General features: G+C 35.1%; 1 protein-coding gene across 2 annotated transcripts in view; it reads right to left on the reverse strand.

The window, feature by feature from the left end:
• Positions 1-984: 984 nt before the first annotated feature.
• Positions 985-15,595, reverse strand: part of HECTD2 (HECT domain E3 ubiquitin protein ligase 2) — a 33,980-nt gene continuing 19,369 nt past the window's right edge. For both annotated transcript variants that reach the window (XM_023929234.2, XM_086900756.1), the window contains exons 12-21: positions 15,432-15,539; positions 13,442-13,574; positions 10,470-10,558; positions 9,297-9,455; positions 8,934-9,008; positions 7,946-8,033; positions 7,590-7,696; positions 6,343-6,458; positions 5,585-5,728; positions 985-3,530 (exon numbers count right to left, since the gene is read on the reverse strand). In XM_023929234.2, the coding sequence (XP_023785002.2) occupies positions 3,410-3,530; positions 5,585-5,728; positions 6,343-6,458; positions 7,590-7,696; positions 7,946-8,033; positions 8,934-9,008; positions 9,297-9,455; positions 10,470-10,558; positions 13,442-13,574; positions 15,432-15,539 (1,140 nt within the window). In that variant the 3' untranslated portion in view covers positions 985-3,409. The remainder of the gene's footprint in view (positions 3,531-5,584; positions 5,729-6,342; positions 6,459-7,589; positions 7,697-7,945; positions 8,034-8,933; positions 9,009-9,296; positions 9,456-10,469; positions 10,559-13,441; positions 13,575-15,431; positions 15,540-15,595) is intronic.

Here is a 15,595-nt window from a genome sequence, read left to right on the forward strand (position 1 = left end):
TATTTACTGTTACCTAAGAGGAAAGTCTGACCTCTAATTAGTTTCAATCTTCATCTTTGCTGCCATCTGTAGGTAACTTGAGCGGTACAAACGTAACAGTTCTGTGATCAGGACCTGTGTCCGTGAGAAAGCATGATGTTGTTGTTACCTGTCCCTCCTGATTTTAATGTTAAAATTAGGCAAAAACCATAAAAGATAAACCATACAACAGCTTGTGGCTTTGTCTCTTGCACCTCCATGTAATCATGCGACTGAGGTAGTAAAAAAATTAAGGAAAATTAAGTTAGAATGACAGAATCATAGACTAGTTTGGGTTGGAAGGAGCCTTAAAGATCACATAGTTCCAACACCCTGGCCATGGGCAGGGATGCCATTCACTAGGTCAGGTTTCTCACTGCTCCATTCAGCTTGGACTTGAATAATTCCAGGGATGGGGCATCCACAACTTCTCTGGACAACCTGTTCCAGTGCCTCACCATCCTCTGAATGAAGAACTTTTTAACGTATCATCTAAACCTGCCTTCTTTCAGTTTAAAGCTGTTTCTCCTTGTCCTGCTGCTAATCTGCCCATATAGAAAATCCCTCTCCCTCCTTTTCATGACCCCACTTAAGGTACTGGAAGGCTGCAATTGCATGCCCCAAAGCCTTCTCTTCTCCACATGGAACAACTCCAGTTGCTGGCTCCATGATGAGGATCCATAAAATGCTATTTTACAGCATTATTACACCATGGGAGGCACCAGAATACCTGTAATTTTGACTATAAATATGAAATATAAGTCTTGGTGTACATTTGGTTGTTAAAACTTAGTTTCTTTTCAAGAACCATTTCTTTTCAGTAAGCCATGCAACGTTTTAGCAGGACTGTTATGGTGTAGAAAACTTCTCAAAAGAAAAATAAACCAAGAGCAGAGAGGCTGATCATAATTTTAAACCCATTATGACCAACTTTGGAAACCTGAAATTATACAAGTGAGGTCAGCATTTGAAATATTTGATTTAATGACTGGACAATTTTGATACATAAAAATAGATACTTAGTAATGAACAAGTTTATACAAACCAGATTTCTTTTGTACAGTACAAAACAATGATGGAGATAAAAAAAGATTTGCTGGGTTACAGGGCAAGACACAAGAACAACAAAACACCACTGAATAAATTTTTTAAAATTATCAGAGGCTTATTTCATAAATACAGTGTAATGCTTTCATTTAACAAATACAAAATTTACTATTTAATTTATCAATATCAGGAAATATATAAAATGTCTTTGAATGACAATTTGATTTAAAAACTAATGCAAATACAATAGCATTTTTAGAATTGAGGTAATATTACACATTATCTCAAAAAAAGCTTCAATAAATAAAACTAAACAGAAGGCAAAGTGCAATTCAGTGAAAAGGAGAAAAGATAAAGCTTTTATTTTAACAATAGTAGATAAATAGTTATTAAAAGTGGGTTTAAGCTTTAAAAAAATATTTTGGCTAATTTGCCATGTTTTCAGATAAACTGTATAGCTATTTAATCACAAGCCAACCTTTCATGAATCCAATTCTACAAAGAGAGGAAAGGCAGTAGGTATTTGTTTCCAGGTTTCTTACTTACATCAACATTCAGGTGTTAGAAGTTTAACATTGCTTGCAGCTATCTAGTTCATTCAGTGCAACAGTGAAAGCTTAATTTATTTCTCAACATCTGAAATCCTGCAAATTAATTTTAAAATCTCCATTTGGGAGATATAATGTAAAAATACAGAATTTTTCTGTGCTGCTTTTAGCATGCTTTGTGTTAACCTAGTATAGTTCCAGGCCAAAGCCAATGGAAATTTTATTACTGGTTTAAATGACAGCACTATGTATACAGTGCCAAATATTCTAAAATATCCTAATATTATCTCTGCCTTAATAAAACAGTAAAATCACCAGTAACTTTACTAGGAGAAATAAAAAAAATAAAATTTACAGTTAGCTATTGAAGAATATCCAGAATAGTTTTGAAAGCATGAATCAGACAGATTAATTTGTTCATCACTTGTAAATCAGTTGACTGTATGTAAATAATACAGAGAAAGAAAGAAGACTAATATAGTATTTGAGTACAGACACTACAAGATTATTATGCATCCATGCCCCAGCAGAAGTCAATGGGGAAAGCTGACAAATTAGATGCCAGAGTTTCTCAAATGATCTGGGCCTTATTCAGCTGAAAGAAAAATCTACTGAACACACAGTAGCTGTTCATGTTTAAAAATACTATACTGCATGCTGATAAATTCTTTCCATTTAATGAATAAAACCCAGACTTACAATTATTTCAGTATTTTAGAACAATTTCTTCCCCAGCTGCTAATTTACTAACTCAGAGCAGACACACCAATAATTCTTTCCACGAAGTTTGTACAGTGAAGAACACAAAACATTTTTAAATGCTGGTCTCTATGTTAATGAAACTTGGAACATTCCTCAGGAATGTTACTGTATTCACTTGTCACAGCTTATTTAAGACTTTCAACAAAGTTGCTGCAAAAAATGATAGCATGATACACTATATCAGTGTTCCACCTGTTGTGGATATAATTCTCTTCCTAAAGCATTTCACCAGATGTGGAATTTATTTTAAATATCTAGTTTTGTTTACTATAATGCTACAGTAGATCTGGCTAGTTTGCTGTTAAGAATGAACTTACAAATTCCTTAATACCTGTAGCTTGAACTTGAATCCCCTCAAGCTGAAAAAATACCTTTTAACACTCTTGTACAGTCAAGTGTAAAAGCTGAATATACATCTAAAACCTCTTATTCATAAAAAATAATTTTTTAGCAGTAAATGGCACTATCAAAACCCTATTTCTTCACAGGCAGTTATTTACATACTTCTTGGACATCTGGTTTCACCGAGAAGGAAAACCAAAATAATAAAACTACGTACATTTTATAAAGACTAAAATTCCTATTTGCCTTTGTGAAAAAAATGGCTACATGCTGATGTTATATTTTTTCTATTATTAATGTTCATTGAAAATTATCTACCACTGGGACTAACTAATTAAGAAATATTCTGTATGTTATCTCCCTGTGGGATACCTCGATGTAAATGAATTATGAGTAACAATAAAGTGCTATATAAAAACCTAAAACTTGGGAATTGTCTTAGTTGGGTTTCGTTTATCAAACAGACAAGAGCTTTTTTGTACAAAGAAAGCTACTTTCTGTGACAAAGCAAGCAGCAAATGTATTGCCATTCAGGAAAAAAAACAACATACACTTAATATTTAATTAAAAAAAAATTATCTAAAGGTGATAAAACTGGCACAGTATCAAGAGACATAACAATGAAAACCTTAAAGGCACAATCAGAAGAGAGTGAATGCTACATAAAAATGCTGTTCTTGGAGTATTTAATCTTATTCCAGACCAAACCCCTCTGCATTTGAAATGCCAATGATTAACTTTTGCTTCAGTTCCTTCTTGTTCTTGTAAGGAGGGAGACAAAGCTGGTTGAAGCAGGTATGGGCCACAGGTAACCTAAAATTATTTAAAAAATATTCAGCAAAACACATTTAAGAATAATGTGATAGAACCAGAATTCTGCCAATTGCCTATACATTTTCAGTTAAACATTTCTTAAATAAGAAATCCTATAAAAAGAACATTTATCCCAATGTTGGTTCAAGTTCTTTTGAATGCAAGTAACATCACTGTTCAGATGAATTTGTTTGCCTGCAACTCTCTTCTCCATCTTTTATTTTTTTTTTCAAATTGGAAACATCTCCTTCCAGATTTTCCTGGAAACTCCAGGTACCATATGACTTCTCTAAACACAATATCTGGGTATAGTCAGAATCCACAACATGGAAAAGGAAGGTGGGTTCTGCAGTAGGTACAGACACACCTAGAACAACCACAATTATGTGTCTGTGAGGATACAGAACTCAGAGTTCAGCAGGGAGCTTTGCAGAACTGACTGGAATGCTGGAAAAACAACAGTTCACAAATTCTGGTCTCAGCTATACCAAAACCTCCAGTTCCAAGTTTCTTCTGAGAGAGAGCTTGAATGCATGTATTGCAGGTACAGCTAAGGAATGCCTGATTGAAACACTAGAAACTTTGTTACTCACTGGAATGGATTAATTTGCTGAGCCACAGGTAATAAAAAGCTACAGGAACTTCTTGCCATTTAAATTCTAAAGTGACATGGATGACACACCTGAGGATACAGACTTGTCCTACAGCTGATAATTTGAGGAGGAGAGAGAAGAAAGACAATGAGCTGAAGCTCAACCTGTCATTTGGAATATACATTGGAAAATATATTACATTTAGACACATATTTTATCATGTGACTCAAAAGCCTCTAGGTCTCTTTTCATTTCATCCCTCAGTCTTTTGAATGGCACCAACTTGGCCTTTGATCATTGGAAAACATGCTCAAAAAAGGGTGGAACCCCCAGATCTGGAAACCCAAGTTACTTTCCCCTCCCTGCCCTTTAAATGATCAGCAAAGGTCTGTTAATCTGACTGGAGTCATGGCTTCTGAGTTGGAAAAGTTGAGAAGCTTTTATTAATTTGCCAATTCTTGTTGCTATTGCATTTTCTGATCCTATTGTTTGAGCAATATGATGATGGTGTCTACATTTATCCCTTTGCAGGCAGTCTGACAGCAACAATTATCTTGCAAAATGTGGACTTACAGCAGTTTAAAATGCACACTATTTCAAAACACATTTTCTCATTTTTAAGAAAAAGAACAATTTACAGAAGGAACATAAAGAGTGATTCAATGTTGGCTGATTTTTCTTCATTTTTCATCTGATCTTCTTGTTCCTTTAATGTTACTGGAACCTGTTATTACCTCATTGAGAAAACATTAGAAATACTACCGTAATGAGATAAATTAAATTTAAAACAACCTCAAAATTTATTATGTTTATGCCTTTAGATCAGCTCTTCACAGAAAACCGAGAAAAATTCAGACTTTGAAAAATATAGTTCCATTTACGTATTTTGATTACTCCAAGAGTTTGAGAAACTTAGGTAAAGCCAGTAATTACTGCTTCACAGCAAGCTTCAGAGCAGCAAGTTTTTATGTACAGCTTTCAAATTATTTAAACTGACTTTCTCAGTCTTAAGAATGAAAAAAAATATTAACTGGGTTGCTAGAAATAATTCCATGAAACTAAAAAAAAATCAGAAAATTCACAGTGGTTCAAGGTATATTTTCATTAGGTCAGCTATCATGTTAAGAATGACTTATAAAATAAAATATATAATATATATATATAATATATAATATAAAATAAATAATTCAAATTATTTATTTGAATTGAAAACATGTAAATAATCCCTATAAATAACTACCAGCCTCAAATGTAAACACTGACTGGAAAAACAATTTCCTTGTTTTTTAAATTTATGCAATCAATAAATGACTATAACATTTTGAAGGCAAACTAAAGGAGTCCATGCAGTTTCTTCCTTGTACATTCTTTTGCTCTTCTGTAAAAAGTCATTCAAGAGCAATAAGGCCTCTTGGGAAAAATTTAATGAAAAAAAAATTAAAAATCCAAAACATTACTTACCAATTAGTGGATGTTTCACTCTTTGAAATCTTGAAATTCAGATCAGCCATTCCTCCCACAGGTACTCTATCACTTCCTGTAGCAAAATGTAGCAGCTTCTTCTGAAGGTCCAGAGAAAATCCAAGTACTACATCCCAGAAGTATCTATGATCAGGGCAGAGAAAGAAGAAAATGTTGCAAGATGCAACATTGTAAAAAAAAAATAGCATAAAAATGATAATAAAACTACAAGTACTACATGATGAATATCACTTACTGGGAGTTTAATTAACAGAATATATAGGACATGAGCAGTACCCCAATATACAAGGTTAAATTCCCAAGGAATTGACAAATACAATATTTTATTAATTTCAGAATGATGTCTTGCCAAATAATGCCCCAACCCACTAATCTATACAAATATAAATGCCCTCTACTCACTAATATAAATTTCCTTAGTATCAAAGGGAATTGAGTAAAAAAAATGTATTTTTAGAAGATTTGATATAAAAATACTGAGATTTCATATCCAGGATTTGAAGCTTTTCTTTTCAAACTACTCCACTTCAATGTGGTCATAATCTTTTAAGTAAACACATACCATTAAGGATATAATTCTTCCTACTTACGACCCTTTAGTCGTGTCTTTGTCTTATTTAGAAATAGGTTTCTAAAACTTCAGTCATTCTCATATCATCCTTGAAGAAGTCCTTGCTGGAAGTCTAACATTCCATGAGATTTCCAACTCAGTAATTAAAATAAAAACCCAGGCCTACCGTATAGTCAGGTCAGTTTTTTGGTAGCCCTCATATTGGGTACTTCTCTGTAAAGCAGACATGTCCAGTTCAGGACTGCCACAGACAAGAATTTCAACTTCCTCTGGACGAAGTAGCTGCCATAAACCAAGGATAAAATATTTAATTAAAAAAAAAATATGAGAAATGATGCTATTAGATTAAATTTTTATTTTGTCATTACAGAAAAATTAACAGAATATCATTCAATGTAGGTCTCTAACTTGGATACATACTGATTATAGAAAAATTAATCCCTCAGCACTTTGAAGAATCTCTTACTGCCAAATATAGTAGAAAGTTAATTACAGGATAACATAATATTTCAGCTTATTTTGTTCTTCATCATTCTTGCATTTATTACAGTGACTTGCCTTTCATGTGATCAGACTACAAATGGGTCAGGAAGAAAATTAAGTTTGTACATATGGAAACCTGAGGGAGGATCTTGATGTCAATTTTGATTTCAGCTTCCATTTAACTTGCACTGGCAAATCCCAGTGTGGGTAACTGAGCAGCAGAGCCTGACGGAACTTGACTATCAGTTGTACACTGCTGCAAAGCAAATACTTACAACAATAAGCCATGTTTAATACCCACTAAACTTACACCTGCATAACCCATCTATTCATTTACTACAACATCATCAAATTGCATGGAAGCATGCCATAGCATTTCAATGGATTCTCATTGTCCTTCCAGAACCTTCCCTGAGGCTGGGCACACCTCACTTTGCTGCAAGGTGTCACAGTTCACCAATCTCGCTGGAATTTAGAAAATTCCAGGCAAATTGAAACTTTCTCTATGCAGAAGGGATGCTGTAAATTAAATTAAAGAAGTCATTCCAACAGCCAAACAGGACTGAAAATAGAAGAATGTCTAATCTCAGCCTGAGTGTTCCTCCTGCAAAAAGCAATAGATGTTTTTGGAGGAGTCAATCAGGAGCACTCAGACACAGTTGTTCTGCAGTTCCTATATGTAAGGGATACACAGAAACCTGTAAACCTTCACAGGACAGCCTGTGATATGTCTGAATACATAGTCATAAACCATAGTGAGAACACTTGGTTACCTGATTAATTTCTTCTACTTATGTTGGATTAATCAAGCCTATTGATCAATCAAGATTCTTTCCAAATCTTAAAGTCATCCAGTGCAATTTAATTTAGGTAAGTCATTGTCAAATACTTGAAATGAAAGTGAAGGCTTACGTTCCACTTGGCTCTTACCAGTAATGCATATGAAGCACAGACACTATGAAATCCATAATAGAAAGCTGCAAATTGTTTGTAGATCGATTTATTGAGAAGAAAATCAACATAGAGCTGCACATATTCTAAAAAAAAATAAATATTTTTACATTATAATAACTTTAATCAATCACTTGTTCTCCCCTCTAAAATTGTAGTGGATATGAAAAATGAACACATTTAATTTTAGATGCCATTAAATTGGTAGGCACACCAGAAAGAACTACAGCCATTTCATTTTCACACTTTACTTATGAAAGCATAGTCTTATGGAAAGGAGAAAAGGGACAAACTTAAATCTGCAAAGTATGTGTAGTTAATATACACTGAAGTACCTTTCCTATTCCGATTTGTGACTGGAATTTTATCTCCATTTGGCTTTAAGTTGTAAGATTTTATAACACCAAATTCTTCCTGAAAAACCTACAGAAAAAGAGGAGTCAAGGTCAGCACTGGAAAAATAAATTAATATACTTACAAATTACAAAACTTTTATTATGCAAAGTATTCCCTCTCTCCAGCACATGCCATAATTCTGAGGATTGTGAGGTTTTTTCAAGTTAAATATTACAATTTTCAACAAATTGCTCAGAAAATTGGTATTCAACGAACAAAAAATGACCCTGTTACATAGTGACATGGCAAACTGACCTGTAGGCTCTGGAGCCATAGAGCTTTTCATACAAAAGAACAGTATAGGAGCAGCAAATACCATTAAGAAGGTATTTTTTCTGTTGTAGTTCCCCTAGAAACCAAGTACCACCAATATGAAATTTCATTAACTAATGTGTGTTCTGAAACAATGAGTAAGTGAAAAAGACTCTTGACTGAAATAGCAGTTCCAACACTCAGGTCAGGCATAACTTTAAAACATTGAACAGGCTATTGCTGAAGTGAGGTTTCCTGGACAAAATGCTTAAAATAACCAAGTAAACTTTGACTATCTTCTGGGTTAGACAGAAAAGGGATTATCGTGCAGCCAGATGAATTTCACAAGCCAGGTCACTGAGTGCAAGGTGGTGGTGTCAAAGAGAGCAAAGAGCTGGAACTGCACCAGCAGCTGGACAAGTGACCCTGGTAGTGAATGCTGGGATCCACCTACACTGTCAGGGAACAACAGCCTGGAGTCTCATCATGGAGCGAATTGCTGTAACAGCCAGCGGTGCGGGGCAGCACGGCTCCTGGAGCCGGCTCTGATCCCCATGCAGTTATACTCCAAACAATCAGCAATCACACAGCAATAAGCTATTCCACTGCCATTCTCACATCAGGAAAAATCACTGAATGAGGTTGAGAATCACTTATAGTTGTGCAATTAATGACCTGAAAGGTTGAGTAAAAATCCTCTTCAACATTGCCTTCGTAGGATAGAAGTTCACTTAGTCCATGCGCCAATTCCTACAATATGAGTAAAAACTCTTTAGTAAATCTACAAAACTAAGTGATGCACTTTGCAAGGATATGCCACATATACTGTTTTATACAGAAAGTATCTTGGAAATATTGTATTTTTAAAATGCATGCAATGCTAGAAAACACAGAGGTTTTCTGTTTTCATCAGAAGGAGACTTTATCAGCCTGTGCTAAAAAAAAGCTGTTTGCAAACAGTCCATAATTCAAGCATTAAATATAAACAAATCAGGTTTTCTATTAGTAATTTTGCCTCTTAGAAAATGTAATACTTACAGGCATAATCTGAAACAGATCATCTAATGTGACACCACAGATGCCTACAAGTGTGTTATGATCACAGGGAACAATGGGAGGACTCAATAGTTTCTTGTAACAGCAAGGTGGGAAACGAATATCCAAGGTGATGCTGTTATATACAGCAAGTCCCATAAGCTATATATGTCCAAAGTTAAGGGCAAATCTGACACATCCTTATTATAGTCAGTATTTTGTAGCTTGGAAAAAAATTAAAGATTCATGCTCAACAAATAGAAGGAATGTAAATGATTTCATTGTTTCTGGACTGACAATTTTAAATGCAATTAATGCATTACAGTTAAGCAGCGGTTAACATTGTCAAATGATGCACATTGACCAAATGCTTGAGAATCTTCTTCAGACTATTCTATACAAGCATTTCTACAGTAAATTTTTCCAAAGTATTGTTATGGAAAAGAGAAAGATAAATATGTATTTTCTAGTGAGAGACAATAAAGCAATGTTTCTTTTAAATAAATCTAAAAGCATTAAGACAAACCTGCACTGGTACTACAACTCATCTGCTAGCACATTTAAATGCATTCCATGAAACAAATTTGAAACTATCCAAATTCAACTTTGCACAAGAATAGAATAGATCTGTAAGAAAAGACCTCAAATCTTCATCTGATCCAATTGCAATCAGTAAATGGACACTATTACCTCATCTCAGTGGCGTTACAGGCATATACTATTGTAAATCGTTTGACTGAGGTCTTCATTTATGAGCACAACAGAAATAACATGTGGCTTTCACTTTGTAATAAAAAAGGCAAAAAAACACATACTGCTCAATGGGGACTTAAATGAAGTATTAATGGACACAGCCACATTGATGTTTACTGAAAGACACTCAGAGGCTTAAGTACTTAAGAAATTACAACTCATACACAAAAAAGCTGCATGCTTAATATTGACTTAGCATTTTCTGACCATTACATGGTAAAATGTACCATGTACCCACACACCACCGCTTTCTTCCTTTTTTTAGTTCACTTGCTTGAACGATATTCAAAAAAAGACATTTAAAATGGAACATGAATGTATATACAACCTTTGAAGGAGCTTGAGCCAGTGCCTTATTTCATCCCCACACCAGCTCATCAAATGGTTGTCGTTTGGAACATTCTAGCGGACATAAAAGGATACAGCTCCAACCAGTCGGAATTCCGAGTAGTTGTCGCATTTAAAGCTGCTGAACCAATGGCACTGCGAGTCCTTGTGGTAGGTGAACATTCCTGCAGAATGGCAACATGGCCCTTAAAAAGCCTGATCTTTGGAAGAATTCGTATAAAGCCTCATCTTTCTTACACACCCTTGGAATGCTCCTGGGGGTACCCATGTCCCCATGCTTGCTCTCAGGACCCTGTTCCCACCCATGGCAGGAGCCTGCACGTAGGTTCTTGCGAAGGAGCGCCAAGGGCAGTGCCAAGCCTGAAGCAGGCTCAAGCCCACCAGCCCTGCTTGGTGCTGGTGCAACACGTTCTTCAGGGCATCCAGTTGTGGATATTTGCATTGTCCCTAGGCAATCTGTTTCTTCCTTGCATTCCAGCATTGGTACTGCCATTAACATTAACTGTCTAACCAAATATTTTCTTACAGCAATGTAAACTCACTTATTTCCTCCTTTCTTTCTAGGTCAATAGCTGATGACAATCACTAAAAATGCTGGCATGAATATCATGATAGAAATATCATAAGCTTCGTCTTCTTAGAATAAAAATCTCTAAATGGTTTATGTTATACACACATACTACCAGCAAAGAGGTATGTTTCATATTTGCTGTCAAAAAATTATACCAGAAAAGTTAAAAAAGCCCCAAACTACAAGTACCCTAAAAAAGACACTCATGGGTCTAATTGACAAGCTAGATCCTACTGAAATCATGAGTATAGATGAGTTTGACTGCTATTTGCGTCAGATACAGAACATTCTGTTTTAAAGAGTGACAGAAAGTAAAAACCTACATAATGAAAGCAGATAACAGCACTAAAATGCCTAGGAAGTATTGCTCAGAGAGACAAGACACATTCCATATAAGTGTGCTCTAATGCAGAAGTAAACCGAGTAAAATGTGACAGCCTTTTTGAATTTGCTGGGATTTAATGGACCAAGTTTATTATTGTTGCCATGGTCTGTACAAACCAAAGCACTGGCTAGTTCTAAGCACATCTTGTATGCAATAGCTCACTGTACCTCTGTTGAAGATAAAGTTAGTGAAAAATAGTATTAAAATGAAAAAAAGAAAATCAAAATCCTTTTGACTTAAAAAAATAAAAGGAATGAAAATTCAGCTTTGGGACATCTAGTTCTTACGATAAATTACAGGGCAGAAAGTTGCCGTCATGTTTTCTCCCCCACTCTCCTGAACAATTTATCTTTTGAACTCCAGCTCAAAAAGGTGCTCATCAAAACAGGTTTAGACACTGCCATTATACATTGCCAGAAGCAACAGAACAGCTGCATGTAAGGCAGAGCAAGGTTCACATACTAAAAGATCGTAAGGATATCGGAACAAAATAGGTTTTGAATCCCATTTGTTAATTGTCCACACCAAGACAAAGAAAGCATTGCAAAACACGCAGTCAGGCAGACAGCTGAGTTAATTAAGAATTTTTAAATTCCAGGGGCTGAACCTGAAGAATCAGTTAACCTGGAAAGGGTAATAACACTGATATTTTCCCTTCCAAGCTTCTAACATATTATTTGCATCTTAAACATTAGAGACAGTAGAGGATACAGTCCCTTTCCAAGGGACAAGAATATTTCTGAACTCCTCCCACACTTGGCTGATAGTCGTAACAATGAAAGAATTTGCACTTTAAAATAAGGAAGCCTGCCAGAGATAGTGAAAAAATAAATTATTTGGAATGTTTCCAAACTAATCAGTTACCAAGCTCTGCTGACAGCATTTTTACTAACAGAACTGTCAAACTTACAGAATGCTTTCTGCAGGATAAATTGTTTCTTATTGAGGTTGCTATCACCAATATCATGTCTTCACACAGACCCCTATTTCCTGGAAAAAGGGCTACAGGCAAATAGCAATCTTGGCAGATATGACAACATACTTATGACTTAAAATTTTGTACCTCTAGAAGTATCCTGTAAACAACAAAGGACGATGATTTTAAGGGACATGAACACTTCCAGGTAAAGACAGGCAAGCTCAATGACTATGAGGTGTTATGCTCAAAGTCCCTGGAAATCAATTTAAAAGCCATCCTGGCAATACTTTAACTCACTAAGTCATCAGTAATCCATGCCCAGAGGAAAGCTTATGAGTGGTGAATAAAACTCACCCAGATCCATCTGCCCCACCACAAAACAAAAATGTGGAGGGAACTACTTGTTTATGACTGACTACTCATTCATGTCTTACAATCTCCTATTTAATCAAAAAGTCATATTTTTTTTTCCCTTGGGCACGAAATGTCCTTATAGGTTCACAGATCCTGGTAACAGCAGAGGCAGGCTTTTTCATTCAGGCTCACCTGCCTATACTGTCTCTGCTCCTGACTGAAGGACCTCTCTCTTCTGAGATTAGCCCAGACCCCTTTAAGAATACTGGTCACACAGATACCACAAACAGAACATATGATAACAAGCATTCAAGTAAAAACTAACCTCTACCTATCCTAGTCACAGAAATAGTACTAGAATGTGCAGGCACTCTCAGTGCAAGTACCAGCACCAAAACCCCCTTCCCATTGATACATAGGAGAGCAAGGCTGGCAGTATGCCACAGCAGAGCACAGTAACAGCATCCAATTGCAGCTACTGACAAAAACCAAAAACTCCCTCCCTAAACTAGCAATATGAAGGCAACAGAGGGCAGAAAGAAAAAATGCAGCATGTGAAGAAATAGGGAAGGATGGTAAATGATAAACCAGTACATTTGGCCTTATCTCCGCTTGAATATTTGCTAAACCATTGTGCTGTTTTAGGCTGAGATAATGTCCTTCATAGCTAATAGCTAAGCTATTAGCAAGGCTGTGTTTTGGATTTGTGCTAAAAACAGCGCTTATAATGCAAAGACTTTTCCATTATTGCTGAGCAGTGGTTACACAGAGTCTGAACAAATTGTAGAACATTGTACTTAAGAATTATGACGACTCACCATAATCTGGGTGAAAAATCTGTCGAATCAGAAGAAGAAACCATTCTTTTGTCAGGCCACCCATATCAAGACCAGCTTCCCCTACAAATGTGACTTTTAACTTCTTTTTCAGATCTGCCTTCTTCCTTGCTAGCTATTGTGAAATAGGTAAGGCAGAAGAAAAAGATTTAACACATTATCACTACCTCTAGCCACAGAGAACACACCTCAGCCTGTACTCTACTCCTCTTGCTTTGCTTAAATGATTAATTTGCATAATTTTCTACTAATAGGTCAAAACTATATTAAAAAAATGACTTAATTGCAGGGGCAAGACAATTATGACTACTTGACACCATCAACTACTTTGCACATGGTGTCACTCTCTGGGCTTGAAAAGAAGTCAGATGGTGTACAAATAGACTTAAAAGGCAATTAGATACAATGAATTGAGTTTATCTGGAATATTTCAGACCTACGTAATTTTTACCTTTTACAGAAGACATGCTGCCAGAAGGAAATGACAAATTAAAAAAAATACTTAGACACAATTTGGAAATATTTATAAATAAGGAAGTAAGCTAACACTTTCAATATTTGGACACCATTCGGTTCTGTGTAAGATGCCTGCCAGCAAGTATCATCTGCTTCTTAGAACTGTTTTTTAAACAATGGAAACAAGCTCTTCTCGTTGGTTTGTCCTAAGAGACAGCATTTTGTGCAGGTACTCAAAAAACCTGCAAAGAATTAGACTACAGCCTTTTACGATTAACAGTCATCTTTCCGGCTGAGTGTCTATACAAGCTTGCTTTAAACCATTAATTACTGTCCAGCTCCAGAGAAAGTGTTTAAACCAGTCAAGAATATTCATGTGCTAAAATAATTTCCATGTTGTTAGTTGCTTAAGTAAATTCCCTTACACAAAAAATTCCCTATACATAAATTTTATAACTATAGGTATTTGTGTTATTTGAAACAAGTTATTTATTAGCTGAAGAGATTTTCCTTTGCAACTTATTTTTAAAAATTTTAAATACAAGTAAGACATTTTCCCTCTCCATCTGCCATTCCCCATAAGTTTAAGAATATGAATATATAATACTTATAATAATTCTTACTCTGAGATGGGTAACAGAAAACATTGGAAATAAATAGGAGAACATTTTGGCTATAAAGACTTGTGATTTTTCTCTGGGTTTAGTGTGGTTAAAAAAATGAAAATGCCTGAGAGAAAGCAATATTGCCAATCATATTTCTTTTGTCTTACGAGAAAAGGCCAAAAATAGAGAGGTTTTAATACAGGAAAATAAAGTTTAAACTTACATTTACATGAGTAATCAGAATTTTTTTGATGTTGTTTACACTACCTGGACTTATTTTTCAGTATCATCAGGCTGTTATCAATGCTGAGAAATAGAGGGAACTAAATTTCATTAAATAATGTTAATTAGCAAGGTTCAGTGGATACTGAAGAGTTGCCTACATTAATGGACACATCTGTTTCATTTCTAAAAGAAAAAATTACATTGAAGAATGTGAGGAATTAGTTAAAACAATTTAGGAAAAGAAAGCCCAAAATTATTCTTATAGGATAGAGATGAAAAAGAATAAAATTATAAGAATTAGAACAGAACAACCTCATTAGTGATTAGTCACATACTATTCATGCTGCTATCATGGACTCAAGTCCTACAGAAACTGGTAATCGTGCACCAATTTGTGTATTTTTAGCACAAAAATTACAAATACAGACCATGTGCGAGCATGTATGTTTGTTATGGGCTGAGCTATGGAGCAGTATGAGCACAGAAAATTAATTTCAAAATGTCTTAACCAATCTGTTCTACAGCACTGCAATTTTGACAGTAATTCAATTCTTTTTATTTAGTATTATGTAGTTATATTCCCAGTCTCTTAGCACAAAAGATTTAAATATGACTTACCAAATTGAAATCTAAGAATAGCTACTCTACAGCAACACACAATATAATTATATTTTTTTTTTTGTTACCTCATCAAGCGAATCACTAACAAGGTGTGTCCTCCTTACTTTCACATTTAGGAATAACATATTCATGTCAGGCTTCTGTCTGCGAGAGACTTTATCCACGAGGCTTTGCTATTTGAATGAAAAAGAAACATCACACATGTGACAGATCACACAGTGTCTTCATT

Source organism: Cyanistes caeruleus, chromosome 8 (assembly GCF_971803275.1).
Source record: "Cyanistes caeruleus chromosome 8, bCyaCae1.hap1.1, whole genome shotgun sequence".
Taxonomy (NCBI): domain Eukaryota; kingdom Metazoa; phylum Chordata; class Aves; order Passeriformes; family Paridae; genus Cyanistes; species Cyanistes caeruleus.